General features: G+C 43.5%; 1 protein-coding gene across 2 annotated transcripts in view; it reads right to left on the bottom strand.

Annotated features, from left to right (window-relative positions):
* The window catches only part of MCOLN2 (mucolipin TRP cation channel 2), a 57,023-nt gene extending 31,610 nt beyond the window's left edge, over positions 1-25,413 (bottom strand). The window contains exons 1-3 of one of the 2 annotated variants that reach the window (XM_047083809.1): positions 25,153-25,413; positions 6,287-6,446; positions 439-612 (exon numbers count right to left, since the gene is read on the bottom strand). In XM_047083809.1, coding sequence (XP_046939765.1) covers positions 439-612; positions 6,287-6,446; positions 25,153-25,229 — 411 coding nt within the window. In that variant the 5' untranslated portion in view covers positions 25,230-25,413. Of the gene's footprint in view, positions 1-438; positions 613-6,286; positions 6,447-24,707; positions 24,810-25,152 lie in introns of those variants that run through there. The other variant, XM_047083810.1, reaches the window with a different exon arrangement.
* Between the last annotated feature and the right edge of the window lie 767 nt (positions 25,414-26,180).

Here is a 26,180-nt window from a genome sequence, read left to right as displayed (position 1 = left end):
TCAAGGTCCATCAATCTGGTTTCTCAATACCTGCTTAGATACAACTATATCATATCCTACTCTATATTCATAAGATTCAGCTAGGCTTACTAATGGTAAGACATCAAAACCGAGATCCTAGAATCTTACATTTGGTATCTCATTCATCAAATCTTCTGAGATTATAAATCTACTCTTGGCTATTTGAACTGGAGTAATCTCCCAAAAGTAGTGGGAATAAAGGGACAAATAAAAAACATACACCTTTAAGAAAAATGTTAGGCAGGCAAAAGGTATTGTGTGGAAATGTAGCCGGAGAAATAGCAATGAACATTTTTTGACAGACTGCAAAATTTAAATTAGAATATTTTAATATATGTATAATTTTTTTTTCTAAAACAACAAGGTCAAGTGTCAATATATTCTTAAAGCGTAAGTCATTCCCAACAAAACTCTTACCTGATTGAGAGCAAAAAAGATGCTTTCGTAGGCATCCTCTTGGGTATACACACTGCAACTATAGTCATCTTCATCTGTGCCAGAATATCCTTTCAGAAACAAGTGCTTAAAAGCAACAGTGTTCTCTTCTTTGAAAGCAACCACGAGCTGGTTACTTAGACCAAAACGAACAAGCTAGAAAAGGAAATCAAACAGGAAGATGTAATTTTTACCATTTACCAGGGCAGGCAAATGCATTCTTATTATCATCCCCCCCCCCCCAAACATCAGCAAGAAAAATCTTACTGCTTTGGTGTTTACTAACCACGTTAGTGTCAAAATACAAGTCCCAAAGAAGAACAACCTCGTCAAGCTATATCAGCAATTCAAAATAGTGTAAAATTAGAGGAAATTACCACTGGGATTGTTTTACCTCCCTGAGGTCAAACCCATTCACTGTCACCAAGCACCCACCTTCTGGGGATAAAACTCTCACTTATTCTCCCTTATGCTGTATCCCAGCCTGAGCGTGGGCACCAAGGGCTCTCTCTCTCTTTATCAGGAGGGAATGTATTCTCCCTGCTTTTCTTGGAGTCCAATAAGTGGGGACAATTAGCAGGCAGTAAATGTTTACCAAAAAAACCCAGGAAATTACACACTCAGCTACACACATCAACAACCTCTCCTTCCCTCTCATGCACGCATGCACGTGCACACACATGCAATGGCAGAAGTCAAGTCAAACCTTCATAAGTCCTGTCCCCCACATTCTTCCCCATCTACTCACTTCGTCTTCTCATCTGCTTTGAAGACAATACAAGTCCAAAAATTTTGCCCCAAGTCTTCATCCCACCAAATACCCAAAACGACTTGGGACTTGGTTTCTTCAGCAAGTCGACTAGATGACTGTGGCCCTTCTGCTATTTGCTGTCACCCCATGGTGGGATATGACAGACTGCGTGGCTCTGAACAAGACATCAACTCATGAATCTTTCAGGTGAAACAAACGTTAATCTGCATCTGCCAACGTACACGTTGTTTTTTAGTGATTTTTATTTTTTAGCTTTTAAATTTTGCCTGACTTTTTGGAAAGGCTGAATAATTAAAAATAACAGCTACCATTTTTCAGCAATTATTATAGTCCAGGCACTTTACTAACTGCATTACAAGCACTATCTCAGTTGCTAACACAAGATAAGGTGGTCATCCTCACTTTACAAATGTGGAAACTGAGACTGAGCCACATTAAATTGCCCTGACTAGAATGAAAGCCAGGTCTAACTCCAAAGTCACTTGACTACACTACGCAATTTCCCTCCATTGAAGAATTTGTCTTTGGGACTCTTCTTATGGAAAAGAATTTAGGTGCTAGCTTCCCAGAATTGCAACTACTGTTTGAGAATGTACTTAGATGACACTCATTAGCATCTGAGCCTCACCAGGTCACATTCCTCAAATACTAAGTCAAAGGATTGAGCAATTGTTAAAGCCCAGCCAGTCGAAGGAAAATATCAGAAAAGAAGCCCCACCTCATCCAACCTGGGCTGGAAATCAGGCAATGGAAAACTAAAGGCTTTTCTGAGCACAGGACATCTGTCAGTGGTGCCCGTAGGAGATGCCGGAAAAGTCAGGTTGCTTTTTGAAAGCCGAAAGTAAACCAGGGAACCCATACACACATGATTGTTTCAAAGTGTTACTAACAACTGATACACAAATGAAAAAAAAACAAAACAAAACTGGTATACACACACATGAATTAAGTTCTTCAACCAAAGTCTGCCCAGTGCTTACTCTGTGCTGAGCTGGGATACAATGTGAGCAAGATCAAGTTGCATAGTGTTGAATAACAGGTCTTACCATTGAGTGCCAGGGACTGTGCCTAAAATTTACATTTTAATTTTTTTTTTTTTTTTTTTTTTTTTTACTTAACTATCCAACGCCCTATGAGAAGGATATTACACTGGGCTCCACAAGGACAGGATTTTTTTTTTCTTTTCTTTTCTTCCCCTCTACTCAGGAACTGGAATAGTACCCATCACGATGCCAGAGTCAAATACTGAATCCGTTGATAAATATAATCCCATTTTGCACACATGAGGTCTGAAGTCAAGGAATTTATCCAGGTTGTAACAGCTAGAAGGTATCAGAATGAGGATACAAATACATCTATTAGGTTTCCACGTTCCTCCTGTTGACCACCTGGCCACCCTTCTTCTCAAACGGAGATACTGCCAACTTCACTCTAGAAGCAGGGATATTCAACCCAATCCTCCCACACTCAGACTGAAGCTTAAACATGCATGTGCGCGCGCGCGCGCGCGCGCGCGCACACACACACACACACACACACACACACACACACACACACACACTGTGTGGGGAATGGATAACTTGACCAAGAATGTGGCATACTATTTGCTGCCTTTTTAAGCTACCGCCTTATTTAAACTCCAAGTTCATCAACTCAACTTTGGGAATGAGAGAACACGAACCACTCCCATCTGGCATCGGGAACAAGAAATCTCCTCCATTCTATTATTCAGAGAACAAGCTAAGATCCACCTATGTGGCCCAGCATCAGGTTAAGGTTGGGATTTTCAAAGCGTCTCTTAGTAGAGAAGAGAAACCCTGGGGAGGAGATCATAAGTCCCAGTCCTGCTATGGCAGAACCCTACCCTCCCTATGGAGCAAGAGTAAGGAGATGACGCGATTGGTCAAATAGTTGACAGAAAAATAGTTGACAGAAAATAGTTGACAGAAAAATAACCCCACCAACTAGCCCTTAAGATTTGCTGAAACTATGATATAAGTCAGAAAAATTCTTACACATTAAGGGCAGCCTGGCAAAATTATGAATTTAAGACCTGATTGTGAAATGAGTGTAGGAGAAAATATTCTGTACTAGGTTAAAAAAAAAAAAGATATTGCTCTAATAATGTACAAAGAATATGGGAAGGCAAGCATAGAACAAGCAAAAGAATGTGAACACCTCTCTGAAGGTTATAAATTACTGCAGAACGCAGAATAGGAATGTCTTTTAAAAAAAAAAAAAAAGGTTTCCTTCTCATCAACCCTGATAAAATGCCACCCATCTCATTAGACTTGAGGATGGAGTATTAAGAGACAGAAAAAGAGGACGAAGGACAAGTGGGATTTGAAGGAAAGAAAGGTATTTGAGAAATCTGCTCCAATTAGATATCACCCAGGTAGCAAAACTTATTAGAATGATCCTCCAGCGGAGCAAGAGTTGAATCCCTCTCAACTTTGTCAGGGGAGACAGGGTGCACTCACACAATAGGTAAACCATCAATTCCCAGAAACAGTCTCCTAAAAGTGAAAGCAGTGAGACAGACAGCAAGGGGGACTAGTGTGCCACGTGTTGAGTGGTCAGGCAAGACTGGTGGGGGACTTCCAATGGCACCTGCAAGATGATGGAGAAAAGTCCACTCTGGATTTGGTGGAGCAAACAGGGCAGGGATGAGAATCCCTGGGTGCATCCACCTGGCTGGGATCTGGGCAGGAAACAACAGAGGAAAGCCCATTGGAAGGGCAAGTTGAAGGAGACTGTGGAAATCTAAATTTCAAGCTACACAGTCAAGATTTTCTTCTGCAGGAAATGGGTGCCACAAAAGTTTCTGAGCAGGAGAGTGACCCAATGAAGGCATTCTAAGAAGAATTCATTTGATATTAGCATTTAACAGACTGTATGTATGTAGATAAGAAAGGGAGGTATAAGACAAAGTCTGGAAGCAGCCTGGTTAACTTGCCTGTATTCCTAGACTGCACAATGAGAACAGGACCCATGTCTGGAATAAAAACAATCTGAGAATAAGAATGCAGACTCCAGAGTCAGACCAAGGGACTTGGTCTCTACCACTTACCAACGGAATGGTCACAATCAGGTTACTTCCTCTCTTTGGCCCCATTTCCTCATCCACAAGAAGCGGGAAGTAACTGACCCCACCTCACAGAGTTGCGGTGAGGATGAAATGAGTTAACACACATAAAGCACTTGTGCCTGGCACATGGAGAAGGCTACACCACGTGTTACATCTCAGCAGCAGTAACGTATTGACAGCTGTATTCCCAACAGAATACACAGCACAGGTTGTGCTTCAAACATACTTTAAATGAACAAGAGAAGAGTCTGTGCCAGAGAGAGAAGATAGTGAGTGTGGCAAAACATAAGCTGACACGGTTTTGAAGGAAGAATCCGGGGGATTTAATAGATACCAGGACGAAGAAGGTAAGTCAAAGATGGTGATGTTCTGTGCCTGGATAAGCTAGAGTTCTAGTAACATTAATAGACCAAGAAGCTGAATGGAAAGCTGGTTTGGCCAGAGAAGAAAGTGGGAAACAATTAAAATTAACCAAATGAAACAGGGGACATTATCTCTCCTCCTTCCATGTAATACTAATAATGCACCCACTTTATAGGATGCCAAAATTCAGACTTCAAGACCAAGACTTAAAATGAAAAATAATTTTAAATGGAGAAAGTCAAGCATACACATTTAACAGTGGCCCTGTATCTCAATTTTGTTGGTTTTTTTAAGCTTGTTTGTTTTAAAGCAACTTGGTTACCCTAAAACTTGATGCACTGAAAGCATGTTATACAGTGAAATACCCTCTTTATGATCACAGAATAAAGATGCAACTTCAGTTACAGCAGGAACTTCCTCTCATCTCTAAGACTATATGAAGGTATTTTTAGCAAGGTATTTATTTTTGTGTTCCAGAAATAACATCTTTTTAAAAAATATTGTTTAATTTTTAATTTCTATTTTTTAGAGAGAGAGAGCAAGTAGGGAGAGGGACAGCGGGAGAGAGAGAATCTCAAGCAAGCTCCATGCTCAGCATGGGTCCCACAACCCTGGGATCATGACCTGAGCGGAAATCAAGAGTCGGACACTCAGCTGACTGAGCCACCCAGGTGCCTCCAGAAATAACATCTTTATAAACATCTTTACATGGATAACAGAATGATTATTGTCAATGGAACCAAATACCCAAAATCAGTAGAGTTTCTAAAAGGGTATGCATTTTAAATGTAGTTACCTAGAGAGCCCCCCCCCCAAAAAAAGGAAAAAACCGGTTCCAAACCACAGTCTCAAAAACTTGATGACAACTTTGATGGCTGTAGTGATGCTGGTGATTAAGTCTCAAGGATATAAGGGCACCTGGGTGGCTCAGTTGGTTAAGCGTCTGCCTCTTGATTTCAGCTCAGGTCATGATCTCACGGTTCGTGAATTTGAGCCCTGCATCAGGCTCTGTGCTGACAGTCCAGAGCCTGCTTGGGCTTCTCTCTCTCTTTCTCAAAAATAAATAACTTAAAAAAATATGAAACTCAACAGAAGATCCCAGTGTGTAGCCTTTGTGTGCTCCTGCTAGATGGGGTGGAGGTGGGTAAGCGTTTACTTAAAGCACTTAGCTACTGATGGAAGGGAGACAGTGTTCTGACAAATCCCAACACAGAACAGTCAAAAATGCGGATTTCAAAAGTGTATTTGAATGAAGATGAGAAATTCGAAGGACACCATCACCTGGGATTGAGCAGATTTTGCCAGTCTACGTGCTTCACTCGGATACAGAACTCCACCCCCACCCCAACAGACATACAGGTCTACTATTCTATACAGATCTATGATTTATCTGTATTTACCTCATAATCCCTTACTAAAACAAGGTCCTCATCAAAACTGAACTTCAACCTACCCTCTGCCCTCCAGAGTCAACATAATTTTACAGTTTTATGAACTTGAGTGTGGACTTTTCAGAACAGAAGTTAAGGGCGGAACACCTGAAAACTGTTTCACCTTGTGGTAAGGGAAAAAAAAAAATCCCTGAACAAACTGATAATGTGAATTACCTGCGTGGTGACCATGGCTATCTTCAAAATCTGCAGTCCCAGCTTCCATGGGATCTGGTGTCGGGCTCGGTATTTTTCACAAGGGTTCATGAAATAAAACTTCAGGTCTTCCCGCAGACATTCCTCTTTCACCTCAGAATCAAGATGAGCCATTGCATTTCTGCCATACAAGACCAATTTTTAAATTAGCAGAACATCTTGTTCATCAGAAAGTTTCTGAATAATGCTTTCCATTCGTGTTCTTTACCCATTCTTACAAGCAAAATTCTCTCTCCAAACAGTAACCGCCTTTTCTCTTCAGAAATCTGAAAATTATTCAGGACCCTCTCTCACCTGCCTTTCCACATAGTTTTTCATCTTGTTCAAAATAGCCATTCTCAAAAAATTTGTAAGAACAGGATTTTATTTGCAAGACTCATCAATTCCTACCTCTCAACATATAGCATTCACCTGTCACTGGAATACTAACAAAAACTAGATGGGATAGTTTCATGATACTCCAGGTATGAAACCACAGAAATTCAGCAAAGACTAATGGAATTATATTGCCATGAAAATAGAGAATCTTTGTTCTATAATGCTGTACTCAATGATTTTGCCCCTTCTTTTGATAATATAGCAGTGATTATAAGATTCAAAATGTAAATACCTTTAAAAAGTTAAAATAGTACCTATTTATGCCTAGTCAATTTATTTGTGTCACCTTATATTAGTAAAGTTTTCTTTTACTATTTTGAGGACAGTGGACTCAGAAATGGGCATGTGACTCAAGCTAAGCCAAAAAGAACCAATGAGTTATGGTCACAAGACTGTGATTATATCTGATGGGAGAAATGCCATCCTTCCACTAAGTTGTTGTCGAATTGGGGTGTGCAAAACAATCCACCGGCAGTATAGAAAGTATTAGTACTTCTATTTTATTCTTTCCTTTTTTAAATGTGTTTTATACTTTAATCTTTTATTTTACATAAACTCTACACCCAACATGCAGCTCAAACTCACTACCCTGAGATCAAGAGTCATATGCTCTATTGAGCCAGCCAGGTGCCCCTATTTTATTCTTTACCTTAAAAAAAAACTGAACTCTACTAATAATTAATACAACATTGAATAACAGTGGTATATAATGGCATATAATTTATAAACATAAACACATGGAGAACATGTGCTTAACTTTTACCATTGGATACATAATCAACAAAGTTTGCAGATCATAGACTTAAAGCAAAGGCTGTGAGTCTGGAGTCTGTGAAAGCCACCTTGCCATCATAAGAGAGCAAGTCAGAGAGTGAAGCTAACACAGAACAGACAAAAGATAGGCATTAAGCCTAATGGCAATACTTGAGTTCCTTGATCCAACTGTACCTGAAGCCATTCATCTCAAGACTTTCAATTTGAGCTAATAAATACTCTTTGGGGCTTAAGCTAGTTTAAGTTAGACTTCTGTTTCTCACAACAGGAAGTGTCTTGATGGCAAATTTAATGAATAAATTTTACTAAGTTCAGCCAATCACTCAAGGTACTCATCTCTGGGGAAGTTTCTATAATTGGGGGTCATTTGCGGGCATCTTTTCACCTGAAATATCTGAATGACCTATTTTTATACTGACTTCAGATCTACATTATCTACCCCAATTAACAAGTTTTAAAGAAGACTAAAAAGGAAAGACTATTTTAAGGCTTATATTAAGACCATTTAAGGCTTATACTCAGTTAATAATTTTCTATTTTTAAATTGATTTTTAGACCTTCTATTTCCAGAAATAGTAGGCTAGGTTATTCATAATTCACCTGCTGGGCAGAAGGAAGGGAAAAAAAGGAAGGAAGGAAGGAAGGAAGGAAGGAAGGAAGGAAGGAAGGAAGGAAAAGAAGGAGGGAGAATGTAAGAAAGGGGAAAGGAAAAAGAAAGGAAGGGGAGGAAGAGGGACGTTAGAAAGAAAGGGAAAGAAAAAGAAGAGAGAGAAGTCAGATGCTGGATAAAATACATATTTCTTTTGGGGGGTGTGGGAAGTTAGAGGAAGTACCTGTAAAAGACTGAAGAATTAGAAGTAGAACAATAAGTCCTAGAGATCTAACGCATGATATAGTGAATATAAACAGTAATGCTGTATTATAAACATCAAACTTGCTAACAGACTAGATCTTCAAATTATTCCTACCACAAAAAAGAAATGATAGGGGCGCCTGGGTGGCTCAGTCAGTTAACCGTCCGACTTCGGCTCAGGTCATGATCTCGCAGTTTGTGAGTTCGAGCCCTGCATGGGGCTCTGTGCTGACAGCTCAGAGTCTGCAGCCTGCTTTGGATTCTGTGTCTCCTTCTCTCTCTGCCCCTCCCGCACTTGTGCTCTGTCTCTCTCTGTCCCTTAAAAATAAATAAATGTAAAAAAAAATTTTTTTTTAAAGAAATGATAATTCTGTGAGGGACAGAGGAGCTAACTATTGCTATGGTGGCCATTATATTACAATATATACATGCAACAAATCAATATGTTGAACACCTGAAATTTGTACAATGATATATGTCAAATATATTTAAATTAAAAAAAAAAACTTGTAATAAAGTTTCTAAACCTGTAAACTTGTAAAACTGGTTCTCAGAACACTTAAAAATTTTTAAGAGCAAGGAACGCCTGGTCTAGTCTTGTGGAGAACCTGGAGAAGTACGGGCACATGTACTGAGGCTTCAGTCTGCAGCCCTGGGAAAGAGGAGTGAAGAGCCAGGATTCAAGGCCCAAAATCCATCCAAGACCTGCTAGGAGATCCTCCTCAGATGTAGACAGGGGTCCCGAAGTGCTACCACCTTATCAGAAAAATAACTAGCATTAAAACTGCCTGTCCCCAAGCTTAGAGCACTACAGAAAAGGCCAAAGTAGTTTCAAATAAAAGGAAATTTAAGAAACGGGGCCATCCTGAGAAATGATGTCCACAACACAGCCCTTTGCGCCTCACACCTGGACGAGCCAGAGAACATCAATCCAACCTTGCTTGGTTTCAGACTGAAACTGCCCTCCGTCTCCCAGCAAACTCACACAGACTTCTCCGGAGGTTCATCCTAGGACTTGGGCACTCTAACAAATAACTTGGAAAACACATCCATCAGCTGAGAATAAGACATAACCAAGCACATGAGGAAACCAAGCAATATGGAACAGCCTACTTAGAAACAGGGAGCAGAGGGGCGCCTGGGTGGCTCAGTCATTTGGGCATCTGACTTTGGCTCAGGTCATGATCTCAGGGTCCATGAGTCTGAGCTCCACGTCAGGTTCTGCACTGACAGCTCAGAGCCTGAAGCCTGCTTCGGATTCTGCGTCTCCCTCTCCCTCTCCCCTGCTCGTGCTCATTCTGACTCTGTGTCTCAAAAATAAATAAAAATGTTTAAAAAAGAAAGAAAGAAAAAGAAACAGGGAGCTGAAACAGAAACAAGTATATCAGAATCAGACACGGGTTAGAAGACTCATGCTCAGCGTATTGAAAGACAAGATTAGGTACAAATACCTCTAAGACCAACTTGGGGAAAACAAAAAATACTTTCAGAAATGAAGAATCAATGACCACATGAGTCTCATCTCAAAAGAATGAGGAGACCTTTAAAATGTGTTTGCCTGTATCCATTCTAGTTACCTCGGGATTCGATCTGACCACCTTACCATGCACTGTGCTGGGAGAGCTGGGTACTCGGGACTCAAAGCTGGAGAGGTTCCCCGAACTGCTGATGTTCAGTGTCCAGTAAGAGAGAAAGACTTATGAACGCGTATTCCCAGGTTATCCCATAGCTCAGTGAGTGTTGCACCATAGTGTGAAAGCACTGTGGAAATGGGCTAACTCTGGAAGAGGGGGACACAGAGCCAGAGGGAAATCCATCATAACACACAGAGGGGTAAGTGCCACAGGGATGCCTCTCAAAGAGCACTGAGGGAGGCATTTCCAAGAAGAAAGTGATATCCTGACAGCTCATCCTCCACCACGAACCTTCAGACCCCTGGAACACACCAGAAGAAGTTTTCGTGGGCCTGTCTGAGCAGTGCTGAATTTAGAGTTAACCACCATTGCTTTAGCAGAACCATATTGCTAACGTATTCATCCTGATGATTCACAGTAATTTGTTTTTCATTTAATTAAACGAAAAGGGGCATCTGAAAAGTTGTGATAAACCCTCAGAAGAAGGCATGGAAACTCCTCTCCCACATACACCCCTGGCCTCTAGTGTGAGAAACACCATGCTGATGAAAGATGTGGTCCTCTTGAAAACAGTGGTGTGAAACACAGGGCATTAGGTCAAATACTCGCTGAATGCCTTGTGAGCCCAGCTCTTCCAGAGACATTTTCCTGCCTTCCAAGAGCTCAGTTCCATGGAAGGGAAAGAGATGAACACATAAAAGTACCATAAAATGTGTTCCCTGCTGTAAGTGAAATCTCCATTGAGCACCCCGGGAACAGAGAGAACACAGTGCCCCAATTGCTTCAAGTGGCTTCAAACAAATCTTTCAGCTGCTGGTTTCTTTGACTACATGGCCATTAAATGTTCAAAAAATGGTAACTGACTTTAACATTATCCTAAGAAACCTTATTAAGAAAATAAGTCACAGGCAAAAAAAAAAAAAAAAAAAAAAAAGATAACAAACATCAGAATCACTTATTGTGTTAAATTATTGACATTACTCCACCCATCCAGAAGTTTTTTTGCTTACAGAGCAGTTGTAAGACTTCTAGCAATGTGAAGAATAAAAAGAAAAATGAAAACGCTAGCATGAAGAACTTCCCCCTCAGGCATACAGAGCCATCTGGTGAAATAAAGAGTAGTACTAGCCAAATGTAATCAACAGAGGATAGAATGATAGAAATACAGAAAAAAAAATTAATGTGAATAATAAAGTTACAGGATGAGATGGCTGTTTTTAGTAAGTCCAACTTGGGGCTCCTGGGTGGCTTAGTCAGTTGAATGTCTGACTCTTGATTTTGGCTCAGGTCGTGGTCTCACAGTTCGTGAGATCAAGCCCCGGATCCAGTTCTGTGCTGGTGGCATGGAGCCTGCTTGGGATTCTCTCTCTCTCTCTCTCTCTCTCTCTCTCTCTGTCCCTCCCCAGCTCGCATGGTCTGTTTCTCTCTTTCTCTCTCAAAATAAATAAATAAACTTAAAAAAAAAATAAGTCCAACTTAGGTTTAGAAACAACATCTGAAGTTTGGAAGAAAAGGTGATGATATTTTGGCTTAGAAATTCTAGAATCTCAAGAATAATGTAAACGTACAAGCTTTCTAAACTTTACTTTTCTGAGAGCTTTTTCTTGCACCCCTCTTCCCAATTTGTAGATCTGCCCTAGTTCCCTGTTCGGTGAAGGGTATTAAATACACACTCAGATACAACTGGACATCCTATAACAGAAATATAATGGTGTCAAACAAACAACCAATGCAAAGTGAAAAAGAAGGAAAACTAAAAACATAAAAGAGGCAAGACAATATCACAAGACCAAAACATCCCTGCATTTGCCACTTAATCATCCAACACCCTCCTGTGCTCAGGCTGGGTGTTTGGTACAGGAAGCCTGAAGCCGCGATCACAACTGTCCAAGCAAGAGTTAAGTCAGCAGGAAAAACACTGAAAGCTCTATCACAAATGATGAAAATCAGCAACAGGTTGAGAAAAGGACAGACAGTGGGACTCATAACTCATAACGCAATTCAGGGGACGAGAAATTGCACCATGAAATCAGTCAAGGAAGAGAAATCAGTGAAGATCGCACTCTGACCCACCAACTGTGGGTTTGTGAAAGTGAAATTGCATGAAATAAATAAGAGTAATCATGACTCATAAATTATTTATGTTTCACTAAACTATAGGAAATGCACGATCTGGATTATTTAAGCTTAATACGTGGCACTGTTAGAGACCAAAATAGCAGAGGAAAAAAGCACCATATTGGTGAGCATAAAGACAAAATCTAGAATAGAATGGAAATTCACCCACACGATGGGCTAGAATGGAAAACTAAAGAGGACTTAGGAAAGAAAGAAGCCTGAGTCTTAGTGCTACGGGTGAGAAGTCAGAGAAGAAGCACATCAAAGCTCCCGTCTGTTATTAAGAAAACCTACTCTTCCCTCAGATGCTCAAGACTGTGTGATGTCCCCTAATTTTAAGGCTATCATGTGTCTGAGGGCAATTCCAGCTTTAACAAATCAATGACTAAGAAAGTCTATGGAAGCTTGAAGTTTTTTCAAAAAGCAAAAGAAAACAAGGTACCAGCAATTCTTAACCTCGCTGGGGTCATAACCCCGTGTGAGAACCTGTGAAGGCTCTTGGCCTTTGCCTCAGAAAAATACACACACAAAGTTCAGTGATGGTACCTTGTTCCCATTACCACGATCGGCTCAGCAAATAAGCTAACCAGCCCAGGCCGCTAGTTTTTCAGTTTGCATGACCCTTACCCTACTCAAAAAGAGGTATGAAAGATTGTTTTCTATTACAGTGGCCTCCAAAGAGGGGTGCGTGCACACAAGGGACTATTCACTGGTATGTGAGAAGAAAGGGTTAGGGCTACTAACTGTATTAACCTAGCAAAGAGAGAAGTTAAGATTTACAATTTTACACATTTTAATACTAACTGTATTAACCTAGCAAAGAGAGAAGATTTACAATTTTACACATTTTATTTTTGAGACAGAGAAAGAGAGAGAGAACAAGTCAGGGAGGGGCAGAGAGAGAGAAAGGGGATCAGAGGATCCAAAGCGGGCTCTGTACTGACAGCACAGAGCCCTATATGGGGCTCGAACTCACAAACTGTGAGATCATAACCTGAGCCAAAGTCGGACGCTTAACCGACTGAACCACCCAGGCACCGCTAAATTTATGAGTTTTATCATATGGATTATTACGTATCATACCCAAGCTGCCCTCACTTGGCCAGAATGCCTGTGTTTCACGTAGGTATGCAAGGCAACCCGGGGGGGTGGGGGGGGGTGGGGAAGAAAGCAAGATCCCAAAGTAGGGGGTTGATGTTGGTGGCCTCACTGGTTTTCAGCATATTCCTACCACTTAAGGTTTAGGTGAGCCCATTTAAGCATTTTTGGAGTATATTATCCAGTTTAGTCAACCCTCACAAGGTGGGCAAGAGACATAAAGATTCTTACAAAATAAATGAGACTCACTGGAACCAATGAGGGCCTACATTAGCATCAAGAAAATGAAGACACAAATACTCTCCTAATATAAACTTTGTTTTCTATGAGTTCAAAAAAGATGAAAGGGGTGCCTAGGTGGCTTAGTCAGTTAAGCGTCCGACTTCAGCTCAGGTCATGATCTCAGGGATCTCACGGTTCACGAGCCCCACGTCAGGCTCTGTGCTGACAGCCCAGAGCCGAGAGTCTGCTTTGGATTCTGTGTCTCCCTCTCTCTCTGCCCTTCCCCCATTTGCACGCTCTCTCAAAAATAAATAAACATTAAAAATTTTTTTCAAAAACAAATATGATCTGAAAAGAAGTTGGAAAAAAGAAACAGATTTATCAAGAAAACTATTCAAAATATTGGCCAAAGCTACTATTGTTAAATGTATGTGTTATACCCCAAGTTATTAGGTAATGACACTATGAAGTCATAATGATGTAAAGCACTGCATTTAGCAATTTATTTTAATATCCTATCTCACCCTTTAAAATGTTCGTTTTACCTGTTTTATAGAATATGGTTCTACAAACAATATACAAACATACATTCAGAGAGGGGGGATGTTCTTTTAACTGATGGGGGAAATTGTCAAAAATATTTGGGGGGTGCCTGGGTGGCTCCATGGGTTAAGCGTCCGACGTCGGCTCAAGTCATGATCTCACAGTTCGTGAGTTCGAGCCCCGCGTCTGGCTCCGTGCTGACAGCTCAGAGCCTGGAGCCTATTTCAGATTCTGTGTCTCCCTCTCTCTCTGCCCCTCCCCTGCTCATGCTCTGTCTCCCTCTGTCTCAAAAATAAATAAACATTAAAAAAAAAATATTTGGGACTACTTCTCCAGTGTTTCAGAGCTCCAACCACACCACCACCATAGATGTGGATGTTCTTGTGTTACCACTGCTGATATTACAAACTCCTTAGCTTGGGAGAAATTGGTGTTTGTTCCCCAAGATCCTGACAGACATCCCTGTTGAGGTATCTTGTTTTGATGCAGTGGCACTAGAACAGAATGGTTTTCCTAATTCACAATGATCTCTTACTAGTCACACAGGATGGGACCGCAGAAGCAGGTGAACCACTTCCCAAATCTATCCTTCCTGTACCCTTAGCACAGGGAACAGTAAGTACATCTATATAGCTCTGCATTGTCTGGTCCCACCTACCTCCCCAATGTCATCTTTCCCCCGCCAAACTTAATCATCTACATATTTTTATTTTATTGTTTTAATGTTTATTTATTTTTGAGAAAGAGAGAGTGTGAGCAGGAGAAGGGCAGAGAAAGAGGGAGACCGAATCTGAAGCAGGCTCCAGGCTCTGAGCTGTCAGCACAGAGCCCAACGCGGGGCTCCAGCTCACCAAAGGTGAGATCATGATGCCAAGTTGTTTGTTAGATGCAAAGGTTTGATAGACTCAAGTTAAACATTTTTGCCTGGAATATATCATAGATGACATTGTATACTTCATACGACATCCCATCCAGAGATACAATATCAGATTGATGCACAGGGTGGACTTAGTATAAACTGTATCATGTCAATATTGCCTAAATCCCACTTATGGCTTCCTTTGCATTTATTCTATAATACGAAGTCGGACGCTTAACCGACTGAGCCACCCAGGCACCCCTCATCTACATAATTTTAAAGGAACTATGTAACAAACCCACCCCTGATTTCTGCTCCTTAGAGGCAAATTCTTTTATGTTTCTTTTCAGTTATTTACTTTAATATTTCTAAATAATGCTGCCCCACTATTTATTTCTCTTTTAGATATTATCAATCTACATCCTCCCATGGAAAAGATGATTTTAGCTCTTATATCTGCCCCCCACCCACCAGCAAGCATACACCTGTCCCCTCCCCGCTCATCATCTCAATAAAATTTTAATAAAACTTTTGGATACTCAGAATTTATGAAGTGAATATGCAAATGTGTTTCACAGTTGAGCCACTAGTACACTGTGATTTTATATTCCTCCTTGTAAGAAAAAGCTTTTGGAGTTAATTGCCCCTTTTCCCCATTTGCTCAGTTTTCAACAGACCAGCTGGGATTCCATCACCAAACTCTGGCTGAATCTGCCAGCTCCCTTCAAGACAATCAAATAAGTTGGGCAACTCGTCAAATTCTTTCTTCTCCCAGTTCTTTCTTCTCATTGTTCCTGGAGCCTCATCCTCCTGCCCCAACCTACACTGGTTGCTTCCTAATTCCTGTTCAGGGCCATCAACTTGGAAATTCCCCTCACCTCCTTCCCAAATTGGAATCCACATTTCCTGGAATTCCTTTGCTCCCTCATTTTTATGGAGAGTATCCATCAGTCCCATCCTGTGAAAGGAAGCCCGGAAGGTAAATTTTGAGACCTCCTTTGACAGACACTGCTAATTGCCCACCTGGTATCCAGTCTTCCCTTTTTCCTGAGTTTGTTGAGGGTTGGGAATGTATTAAGACCCAAGAATAGACTACTTCAATATTAGAGCTAGAGAAGAACTTAGGGCCACTGTTTGCAAACTCAGCTACACACTGAGTCACCTGGGGCACCTGAAGAACACTGTAGCCCAGCCTCCATCCACAGAGATTCTGGCCTAATTGGCGTGGGTGCGGCCCAGGCACTGGGGCTTTAAAAAAATTTTTTTTTTCAACGTTTATTTATTTTTGGGACAGAGAGAGACAGAGCATGAACGGGGGAGGGGCAGAGAGAGAGGGAGACACAGAATCGGAAACAGGCTCCAGGCTCTGAGCCATCAGCCCAGAGCCCGACGCGGGGCTCGAACTCACGGACCGTGAGATCGTGACCTGAGCTGAAGTCAGACGCTTAACCGACTGCGCCACCCAGGCGCCCCTCACTGGGGCTTTTAAAAAGCTCCCCAGGTTATTCAAATGTGCACCCAGTTTGAAATCCTCTACCTTGCGGATGATCTGGTCCCATCTCCTTATTTTATGAATGAGGCAATTAAGGTGCCCTCAGGTTGCAACCTGCCCCCAAAAGAATCCAATTTACTGACTCCCCTGTCCAGTGTTCCTTCTTGATCCCTGAATTAAATATTTCTTAAGGAGTAATCGCCTGGGTGGCTCAGTCGGTTGAGCATCTGACTTCAGCTCAGGTCATGATCTCATGGTTCATGGGTTCGAGCCCCAAGTCGGGCTCTGTGCTGGCAGTGAGGAGCCTGCTTCGGATCCTCTATCTCCCTCTCTCTCTCTGCCCCTCCCTCCCCACAACAAATAAATGAAACATTTTTAAATAAAAGGAGTAACGGCCTGGAAGATAGGAATGAAGGGGGAAAAAATGTCATGTTCAAATAAACTAGTATTTCAAATACAATTTCTCTTATTTAGAAATGTGTGATAATTTGGCCGACAACAGAATCCTGGTCCATAAATTCGGGAGACTTCTTCTAAATGGTCATGTTATTAAAATGAGAAGGAAAAAACAAGTAAAGCTATCTGATGGGATGAATCCAACATTTCTTTTCCTCAGGGTCTTCAGACTCTTTAGAGCAAACCCTTAGTTTCCATTTGTTCTACCCCAGTGAACCCTCTCCAGCTGCAGGTGCCAATGGTCACTTCTCAGGCTGCAGCTTAGTGGCTGGGCCGCCTTTGATTCCGCTGACCAGTACAACCCTGGGGCAACCTCTTCCCTCTGCTTCTAGGACATCCCACTCCCCTGTGTCTTCCGCCTACCTCACTGGGCATCTCTCAGCCTCCTTTGCTGGCTCCTCTCCCGCCAGACTTCGGGTGCCAGAGAGCCTCAGGCCACAGTCCAGGGCGTTTCTATCCTCTGTCCTCCTTTCTCGAGACCCAGTCCTGTGGCTTTAAATACTACCCACATGATGTGGACTTTCACATCTGCAACTCCAGCAAATCTCTCTCTTGAACAGACTCCCTTATCCAACCTCTTCCTTGAAACTCCACCCACACGTCTAATAGATTTCTCACACCAACCCCCACCCCCTTCTCCACCCATCTGCTCAGCACAGTGATTAAACACATTTATCCAGATGTTTCAGCTGTAACCACTCCCCCTATCAGTGATTTTCCACCTTGGCTGCACACTAGAAGCATTTGGGGACAATTATTTATTTATTTAAAAAATTTTAATGTTTGTTTATTACTGAGAGAAAGAGACAGAGCATGAACAGGGGAGGGGCAGGAAAAGAGAGGGAGACAGAATCCGAGGCAGGGTCCAGGCTCCGAGTTGTCAGCACAGAGCCTGACACGGGGCTCAAACCCATGAACCGTGAGATCATGACCTGAGCCAAAGTCCAATGCTTAACTGACTAAGCCGCCCAGGCGCCCCCATCTGGGGACTTTTAAAAGGTTTCAGCGCCTTGCTTCCAGCCCCTAGATACTTGGATCTAATTGGTGCCCAGTTATAAGCTCAATATCAAGATTTGTGATAAGCTTTCCAGGTAATTCTAATGTGTAGTAAAGTATAGGAACTTTGCTCCAGAGCCATAATTTGACTTCTCCTTTTCCTCAATCCACACATCCAATTGATCAAGTCTTCCTTCAAAGCATATCATCTCTATCCACTGCAGCCTTCCTGGTCCAAGTTCTGTCATCTCTCTGACAACAACAACAGCCTCCCACTTTTCCACATGGTAGCCAGAGGTGATGGTTTTTTTTAATTTATTTTTATTTTTTATTTTTATTTAATTTTTGTATTTTAGAGAAAGAGAATGAGAACAGGGGAGGGGCAAAGGGAGAAAGAGAATCTCAAGCAGGCTCCATGCTCAGCACAGAGCCGGATGTGGGGCTCCATCCCGTGACTCTGGGGTCATGACCTGAGCTGAAATCAAGAGTTCCACGCTCAGCTGACTGAGCCACCCAGGCACCCCTGGGGGGGTAACGTTAAAAGCACAAGTCAGATATCCTCGCCCTGCTTAAAACTCCATAGTGGCTTCCCCCTGCTCTCAAACTAAAATCCAACCCTCCTATCATTGCCTAAAAGTCTCCTGCCCCCTCCTTCCCTTACCCACTCTCCCCCACATCCTCTTTCCTGGCTCTGAAACAGTCCCTGATCTGGCCATTTGCATCTGCTGTTTCACTTGTCTTACTGATGCCCCCAACTCTCTGTACGTCTGGCTCCTTCTCATCCTTCCCTACTGCCTGTCTCAGCACTTAACTTCCTTTATGATTGAGATCACATTCTTTATTGGTCTTCTCTACAAGAGAACTTCTTGAAGGCCAGGTCTTGGTCATCGCTACATCCCCCAGCATACGGCAGAGCACCTAACACATAACAGGTGTTCGATGACTAATTTTTAGGAAAAAGAAATGGGTCAATGAATGAGACAACAACCTTGACTATATGAACGTTGTGTTGGCCAGTACCTGTTAAGATGAAATAATAACAATGACGACAGCAACAAACATAATAAAAACAATATAACAACAATGATATAGAGCCTAAAACACTGATAGGAAATTTTGAATTAAAATTATACTGAAAAGGCTTGCTCAGCCAAGACACGTGAGAGTGTTTTAGGTAATTTAGTTGCCTGGTTTGCTGAGAGAAACCCTATTTTGTTTCAGTTAATATTCCCGAAGTCTTTCCAAAGAATCAACTTTTCAGTGAATTGTTATCATGAAAACTTGGAATCCACTGGGGACAGAGAAAATGAGAATCCTCCTGGAATCCAAGTGCAAAAGTAAAACTTAGACACATTTAAAAAATAAAATCGGTCGAAGCCTAAGAGAGAATTTTTTAAAATATGATTTGTCATACTTTTCTAAGGATGACACAAGCCAATGTCAGAAGCCAATGAAAAAGACTGACAGATCTTAACACAAACATTTAAGATTTTGAAATGTTAAAAGACAGAACGGGGGAAAAGTCTGCAATCTATTGAAACAGCCAGAAGTTTATGACCTATTATCTGGAGACAGCTCCAAGTTATGAGAAGAAAAAAAGACAACCTAGTATAATAACAGGCCAAGGATCTGAACACGACAGTGAAAATTGAACAGCAACGAAAATGTACTAACAGCCAGACTGGTGAAAATCTATCTTAAGTTTCATTTACCAAAACTGAGAACAAGACTGTATTGATAGAAATGTACATTTTTGAAGGGCACTCAGGCTCTGTATCCAGAAGAGTATCTGTGATCTAGGAATCAAACCTCTGTGGATTTGCACAACAAATGCTGAAAACTGAGTGAACTTCAAAATGTGTTTTCAAAGGGGGTATGAGTTTTTTAGAACAAATGCCGGTCAAAAAGATGACTACAAAAATGTTCACTGTAATCCTACTGGCAACATTGTATTGACCTAAAGATGTCTATGCATATTGTTAATTCTTTTAAGTTACGAAATAAATATATTGAGACTCCATTTTTCTTTTAAATTTTTTTTTTCAACGTTTATTTATTTTTGGGACAGAGAGAGACAGAGCATGAACGGGGGAGGGGCAGAGAGAGAGGGAGACACAGAATCGGAAACAGGCTCCAGGCTCTGAGCCATCAGCCCAGAGCCTGACGCGGGGCTCGAAACCCCGGACCGCGAGATCGTGACCTGGCTGAAGTCGGACGCTTAACCGACTGAGCCACCCAGGCGCCCCGAGACTCCATTTTTCAAGTCTAGAAGTGCATAAACCAGAAAGGAAAAAAAAAATCTTGGCACTCTTTTGCAGTAGTGTCACATATAATCTCAAATTTCTTCTTTAAGTCCTCCATATTTTCTTGATTTTTGGTGATTAACATATGGATTCTTGAGTTATCATGAGTTAAAACAAGTTATGTAAAAAAGGAATCCAATAATACATGCCAGGTAATCCAGTATTTCCCTGCCTGATGTTTGTGTGGGAGATAGAAAGTGGGGAAGTCAGGCAGAGACTAAATTTCACTGTGTTTACAGCAATGACCATGCTGGCCCAGGGAGTGAATGTCACAGGGCAACCTGGCAGATGGAAGGCTTCAGAAAAATCCCAACAATATACATCCGTTTTTTTTTTTTTCTTCCACTCCAATTCCTATAATGAACTGATTTTCTCATGATTTGTGCTGAGAGAGAGAGAGGGAGGCAGAGGAATGGATCCAGACAGCTGATGCTGTGGGACTTCCAATAAAAGGAAGTCAAGGAGGAAAGAAAGAGAAAGGAAGGAAGGAAGGAAGGAAGGAAGGGAGAGAAAGAAAGGAGGGAGGAAAGAAAGGAGGGAGGAAAGGAAGGAAGGGAAAAAGAGAGAAACTCTGGTTACCGTGTAAGCATAGCTCTCAGGACACAAATGGCATGGTCATTCTAATCCTGAGAAGCACTGGAGAAGAAAAACTGTAGGGCTTTTCATTTCCCACTGGAGCCACTCATAAAAAATGTGCATGCTACAACTTTCAGGAATTTCCCTAAAGACGACCGACCATGCCACCCAGTTCCTATAAAGTCCCCTCTCATCACCACTTTGCTGCCTCTGGCCAGCAAGAAAGCAGAAGTAGGGCTGCACATTTTTTTTTTTTAATTTTATTTTTTTTTCAACGTTTATTTTTTTGGGACAGAGAGAGACAGAGCATGAACGGGGGAGGGGCAGAGAGAGAGAGAGACACAGAATCGGAAACAGGCTCCAGGCTCTGAGCCATCAGCCCAGAGCCTGACGCGGGGCTCGAACTCACGGACCGTGAGATCGTGACCTGGCTTTTGAAGTTGGACGCTCAACCGACTGCGCCACCCAGGTGCCCCTAGGGCTGCACATTTTTAAAGTGCTGGTTCTGAACAAGTCACGCCCCCTTTGAAAATCCTGACCAATCAGCTCTCTAGGTCAGAGATAAGTAAAGCAAAACTCCATTTCTTAGCAATACAGGCTTCCAAAAGCACTTACAGCTGGAGAAGATGAGAGGAATCACGGCAGCCTTCACATTTGGCTTTCTCTAACATTTCAACAAAATCCCCATTTAACAGGGTCATGCTAATGACTCTCCCAAAGGAAAAGGAAAATTAAAAGCCATAAAGCCATAAGTAACCACTTTCTCCTCAAACCACTGAATCAGTTTACCTTATTCTTAGACAAGCCCACCTCAGTGTCAGCTGGGGAATCTCTAGGTTCACCCTATCTGTGACAATTCCCTCTAGCTGCTCTAGGTGATATAATTTTTTAAAGCCCACCATTTAAATTATGCGTCTTCTGGAATTATAGCAAGGACAATTTTTCAGAACCTTTGGCTTCACTAGTCACCAATTATTGCCTGACAGATGTATTCAAGGAGAGATAACAGAAGACAACCTTCAAAGGAGAAGGAAGGAAACCATCCCCCTATTGAGGGGACAGGAATATTGGCAACCTCCCTCCCCCGCCTCCAAAGCTGTCTTGTCACACCAGGGAAAAAGAGGCAGGGGCCTAAGGTCAAACACAGTAGAAAGCTCAGCTAGAGGTCATCTAAGGAAAATGGGACCCCCCCCACCCCCCCCACGCAACACCCCGCCATGATTGCCAAAGCAAACAAGTAAACAAACCAAAACCTGGCTTTAAACATTTGATCCTGAAAAGAATATTACAGTTTGAGTAAAAAAGAATGAAGTCTGGAAATAAAATTTTTCTCTATGAAGCCCATAATCATGATGTAAGAGCTCACTGAAGGGTGATCTCATTCTTCAGAACTCACATGTGGAACCTAGACTCCTGGCTGTGGCTAAGAACAGCCCAGCCTCGGCTAGAGAGATCCCACTTTTATCTTTCATGGCCAAAAGGGTTTTCTTTGGCTGCTAATTTTACTTTGAAAACTGTAGCCACAAGAAGTCACCTGTTTTTCTACTAAGTTTTAAGAACTGTCTTATCCTGGGTTTCACTTCACATCAGTGAAGAGTCCGAGCCTGAAGAGATTAGCTTATGAATATGATCACTGCTGACTTTGAGTTCTCTATTCTCTGCCATTCTGTTCAAAATTTGTCTCCATTACTCTTCCTCCTTGCTTCATTATGAGTTTTTATATTTATTACTCTGTTATTAAAAACAACACTTTTTAAATTTTTGTAATGTTTATTTTTGAGAGAGAGAGAGAGAGAGAAACAGAGCATGAGTGGGGGAGGAGCAGAGAGAGAGGGAGACACAGAATCCGAAGCAGGCTCCAAGTTCTGAGCTGTCAGCCCAGAGCCCGATGTGGGACTTGAACTCACAAACCGTGAGATCATGACCTGAGCCGAAGTTGGATGCTCAAACAAGTGAGCCACCCAGGCACTCCAGAAACAACACTTTGAATATGCTCTTCCTTGGGAGAAAAGAACATGGCCTCCTAAAACACTGGAGGATTTACCGATTTTTAAGTGTAGGAGATTAAATCAAATTGGCACCATTATGTTGACCCCTGCATGGCAACGCTCAGGAGAAGAGTGGGAAATGTGTCTGGTTTTTTTTTCTTTTAATATTAAATACAATTTATTGTCAAATTGGTTTCCATACAACACCCAGCGGTCATCCCAACAGGTGCCCTCCTCAATGTCTGTTTTTAAAGTGTCCAGGCCACAGCCCTGGTTTAAGGAAGGTTTGCTAAAGGAGAAGGGCAAGTTTCTGGTAGTGGGAGCTTATTTGACGCAATGTGAAGTATGAAGAGGAAGATGAGCTAAAATCTTGAGACTGTTGACTGAAACGGAAGAAGCTACTGGATTCCCCCCAGCTTGGGCTGTTTGGTTAGCACATCACAGAGGTGGTGAACATCTCTCAAAAGTGTGAAGCCCACGTCCCACCTCTGCAGAGAACAATGCAGCCGGTCCCTTGAACATCAAACATCCGAATTCATATCTTGACAGCTAGACCACCTTTCCCATGCCCTCTCTCGATGACCCCTTCTTCCATTCTCAGTTTACAATGACACAAGCCTCTGTTTCCCACTGGTCCTGCACAACCAGGATATACAGATTTCAAATGTAAATCCCTTCAAAAGCTATTTGTGTGCACAGCCAAGTGTGTGTCCTGTAGTGTAAGAATGGGAGCCTCTGGAGATACTCCCTGGATATGATACAAATGGTTAAGCTGTGAAGGAAACGTGCTAAGAAAAATACCGGACTAAAGACTTAAAACAAACAACAACAACACAGATTATATACATCACACCCACCGTAAGCACAAGCCTGTGTATCAGTCCACGCAGAAGACAGTAAGGAAACCCGGAGTCCGTGTGCTCCCCACCTTTTAGGACAGGGCTTTTAGAGCTAAGACAGTGGAAGAAATGTATCGCTTCTGCCCATCTGCCCCATTAAAAATCGACATTTAAGAGAGATGGTCATTTTGGTGTAACATTTGCATGTATCCAGTCGTCAAAGTTGTACCACAGTTATGTCCTCTAATTCAAACCTAGCCTTTCAAAGGTCTTAAAAAACATATATGTATATATATATATATATATATATATATACACATACATATATACACACATATATATACACGTGCATATATATATATACACACGTGTGTGTATATGTGTGTATATATGTCTATGCATATGTATATATATACATATATACACACATATATATACACACACACACACACACACACACACACACACACACCACGCTTGCTTGGAATTGAAGTCATCTGGACAGCCACCAGAGATCAAGTAAATTCTCTTAAAGTCTGGCTTTCCTGGCTAGCATAAGTCCACTTGTAATACTGAGAACGCCATTCAAGAAACGCAGGAGAGTCTCTCCACTATTTCGAGAAAATGTAAAGGCCCACCACTGGATTTGTTTTGTGAGCAGAGGGGGAGCCAAGGCCTGCTGGTACTCCCCCCCCCCCCCCCCCCCCCCCCCCCGGGCTCGGGCTCAGCCACGCAGCTGGGTGGTGGCGGCTTTGACCACGGAGGCGGGGCCCCTCGGCAGCGCCATCCGGCTGAACTGTGCGCCTTTTCATAAAGGTAGAGGAATTGGGGTTAACCACACTGTAACCCTCCCACCTGAGGAAAAGGCCTGTTTGTTCCGGAAGGCACAGCCCAGCCTTATTTAACTAACTGCAAGCAGCTAATATAAGCACGCCCAAGGCAGCAAGAAAGCTCTAGTCTAGAACAGCAAAGCCATCTATTTGATGAGAGTTCCTCCAGAATCCGACATCCTGAAGGATACCGCTCAGGTGCCTCACCTGACGGTTAGCCTGAAAACACCTGATCCTCTCTCCCGCGTCCCGGCCTGGGGAAACCGATAAGGCTGCCGGGCCACGTATCCGCCTTCAAAACTTTCCACGGCTTTGGGGATTCCGAGCTGGAAAACCCGTTCAGTGCACACGCCTCTCAGCCCTCCCGGGCACGCACGCCTTCCCTAAAGTTGGAGCCCTGCTAGGCGGACTCCCTTCTCTTACCCTTCCTGCAGCCCCCCGGGGCCCGCAGACCCGGGCCCGGGGGTGGGGACGGCGGGGCGCTGCTCCGGCCGCGCGTCGGCGGGACCGCAAGGCTGAAGTGCGAGCCGGGAGCCCAGCGGCGCGTGGCCAGGCGTTCCCGCCCCGCCCCCGAGTCACCACCTCCGCCGAGTTGCTTCCCTCCGGGCAGCGCGAGCTGGGAGCTGGGCCCCGGGGTACTTTTTTTCCACGTGTAAACCCGCGGGCCTCTGCGAGCCCCGGCTGAGGCAGCTTAGCGGAGCCAGGCGGGGGCGGTGGAGAAGCAGCGGAGTAGGGACGCTCGAAGACCCCAGGAGGAAAGCAGTCCGGGGAGGGCCGGCGGTGGGGCCCCCGGGGAGGGCCCGCGGAAGGCAGGGGGCCCCCAGGACGCTCCAAGCGGGCGGGAGCCGAGAGCCCCAGGGGTACTGACCTGTGGCGGGGCCCCCAGGACAGGCCTGAGGCTCCGTTCCACGCCGGCAGGTCCAGAGCCTCCACGCCGGAAGGCATGGTGCTGCCCCTGTGCGGCAGGAGGAGGAGACCGAGGGTGGGACGGCTGCACCTGCCTCGCCCCCGTGGTGCCGACCCCAAGCTCCCGCGCTGGAATCTCGGGTGTGCCGGGCGCTGCGGCCAGCCCGCTGCGCGTCCGGGGTGTCTGCCGGGAGGTCCGGCTAGGGAGAAGCGCCTTCTAAAGGGAACCCGACTGTGGAGCGCTGGTGCCGCCCGCGCGCCCTCCACACTGCCCCCAGGCGGCGGGGCCGCGCACTCCCTGCTCCCCGCGACCCCAGCCTTTTTTCCCTCCCTCTTGTTTTCTGCACCCATTCTGCGCATTTCTGCAGTCATTTCTATTTTGATGCGTTCAGGACACAATGCCAAGCCGAGTGCTGGGTACTGTGGACACCAGCATAAGAAAGACATGGTCCTTTCCTCTGGGACCTTACATAAACTGGCAGGCTCATTCGGTTAAGTTCATTCATTGGAACGTGTTTGTATTCTGAAGTGTACGATCACAAAACTCTGTGACAAGAGTCATGTTTCGGAGATGTTAAAACTACCGACGCGCAAAGGAAAGAAAAACGAATCGCCTTTCGCTCGCGTGGGGGAGCTTGAGCGAACCCCCTGCTCGGGGAGTACGTGTCCCTGTGACCCCGGGAGGGACAGAGGGGTGGCACAGACTTGCAGGACCCGAGCGTCGGGACTCTGTAAGCCTGCGCTCGCAGCGGCCTCTGCTCTTCCCTCCCAGAGCACGAAAGGTAGGGGAACCGGCCTGGGAAACCAGGCATGAATCTTAGAAGGTGGGGGTCTCCGGCATTTGTCCAAATGTCATGTTTCTGCTTTGGGTGATATTAACTTGGCAGTTTGGACCCGGCCAACAGCCTGTTTTCCTGGGAGCCCTCTTCCTTCTTTTCACGTGATAGCAGCAGCAGAGAAAGTCCGACTTCCAGGAGATTTGGATAAGCG

This window comes from Lynx rufus, unplaced genomic scaffold (genome assembly GCF_022079265.1).
Source record: "Lynx rufus isolate CCGP_SWC_20201006 ecotype Redwood Valley unplaced genomic scaffold, mLynRuf1.p SCAF_2, whole genome shotgun sequence".
Classification (NCBI taxonomy): Eukaryota; Metazoa; Chordata; class Mammalia; order Carnivora; family Felidae; genus Lynx; species Lynx rufus.
Note: the sequence above shows the minus strand (reverse complement) of the source record. Positions and strands in the feature narration are given on the sequence as shown.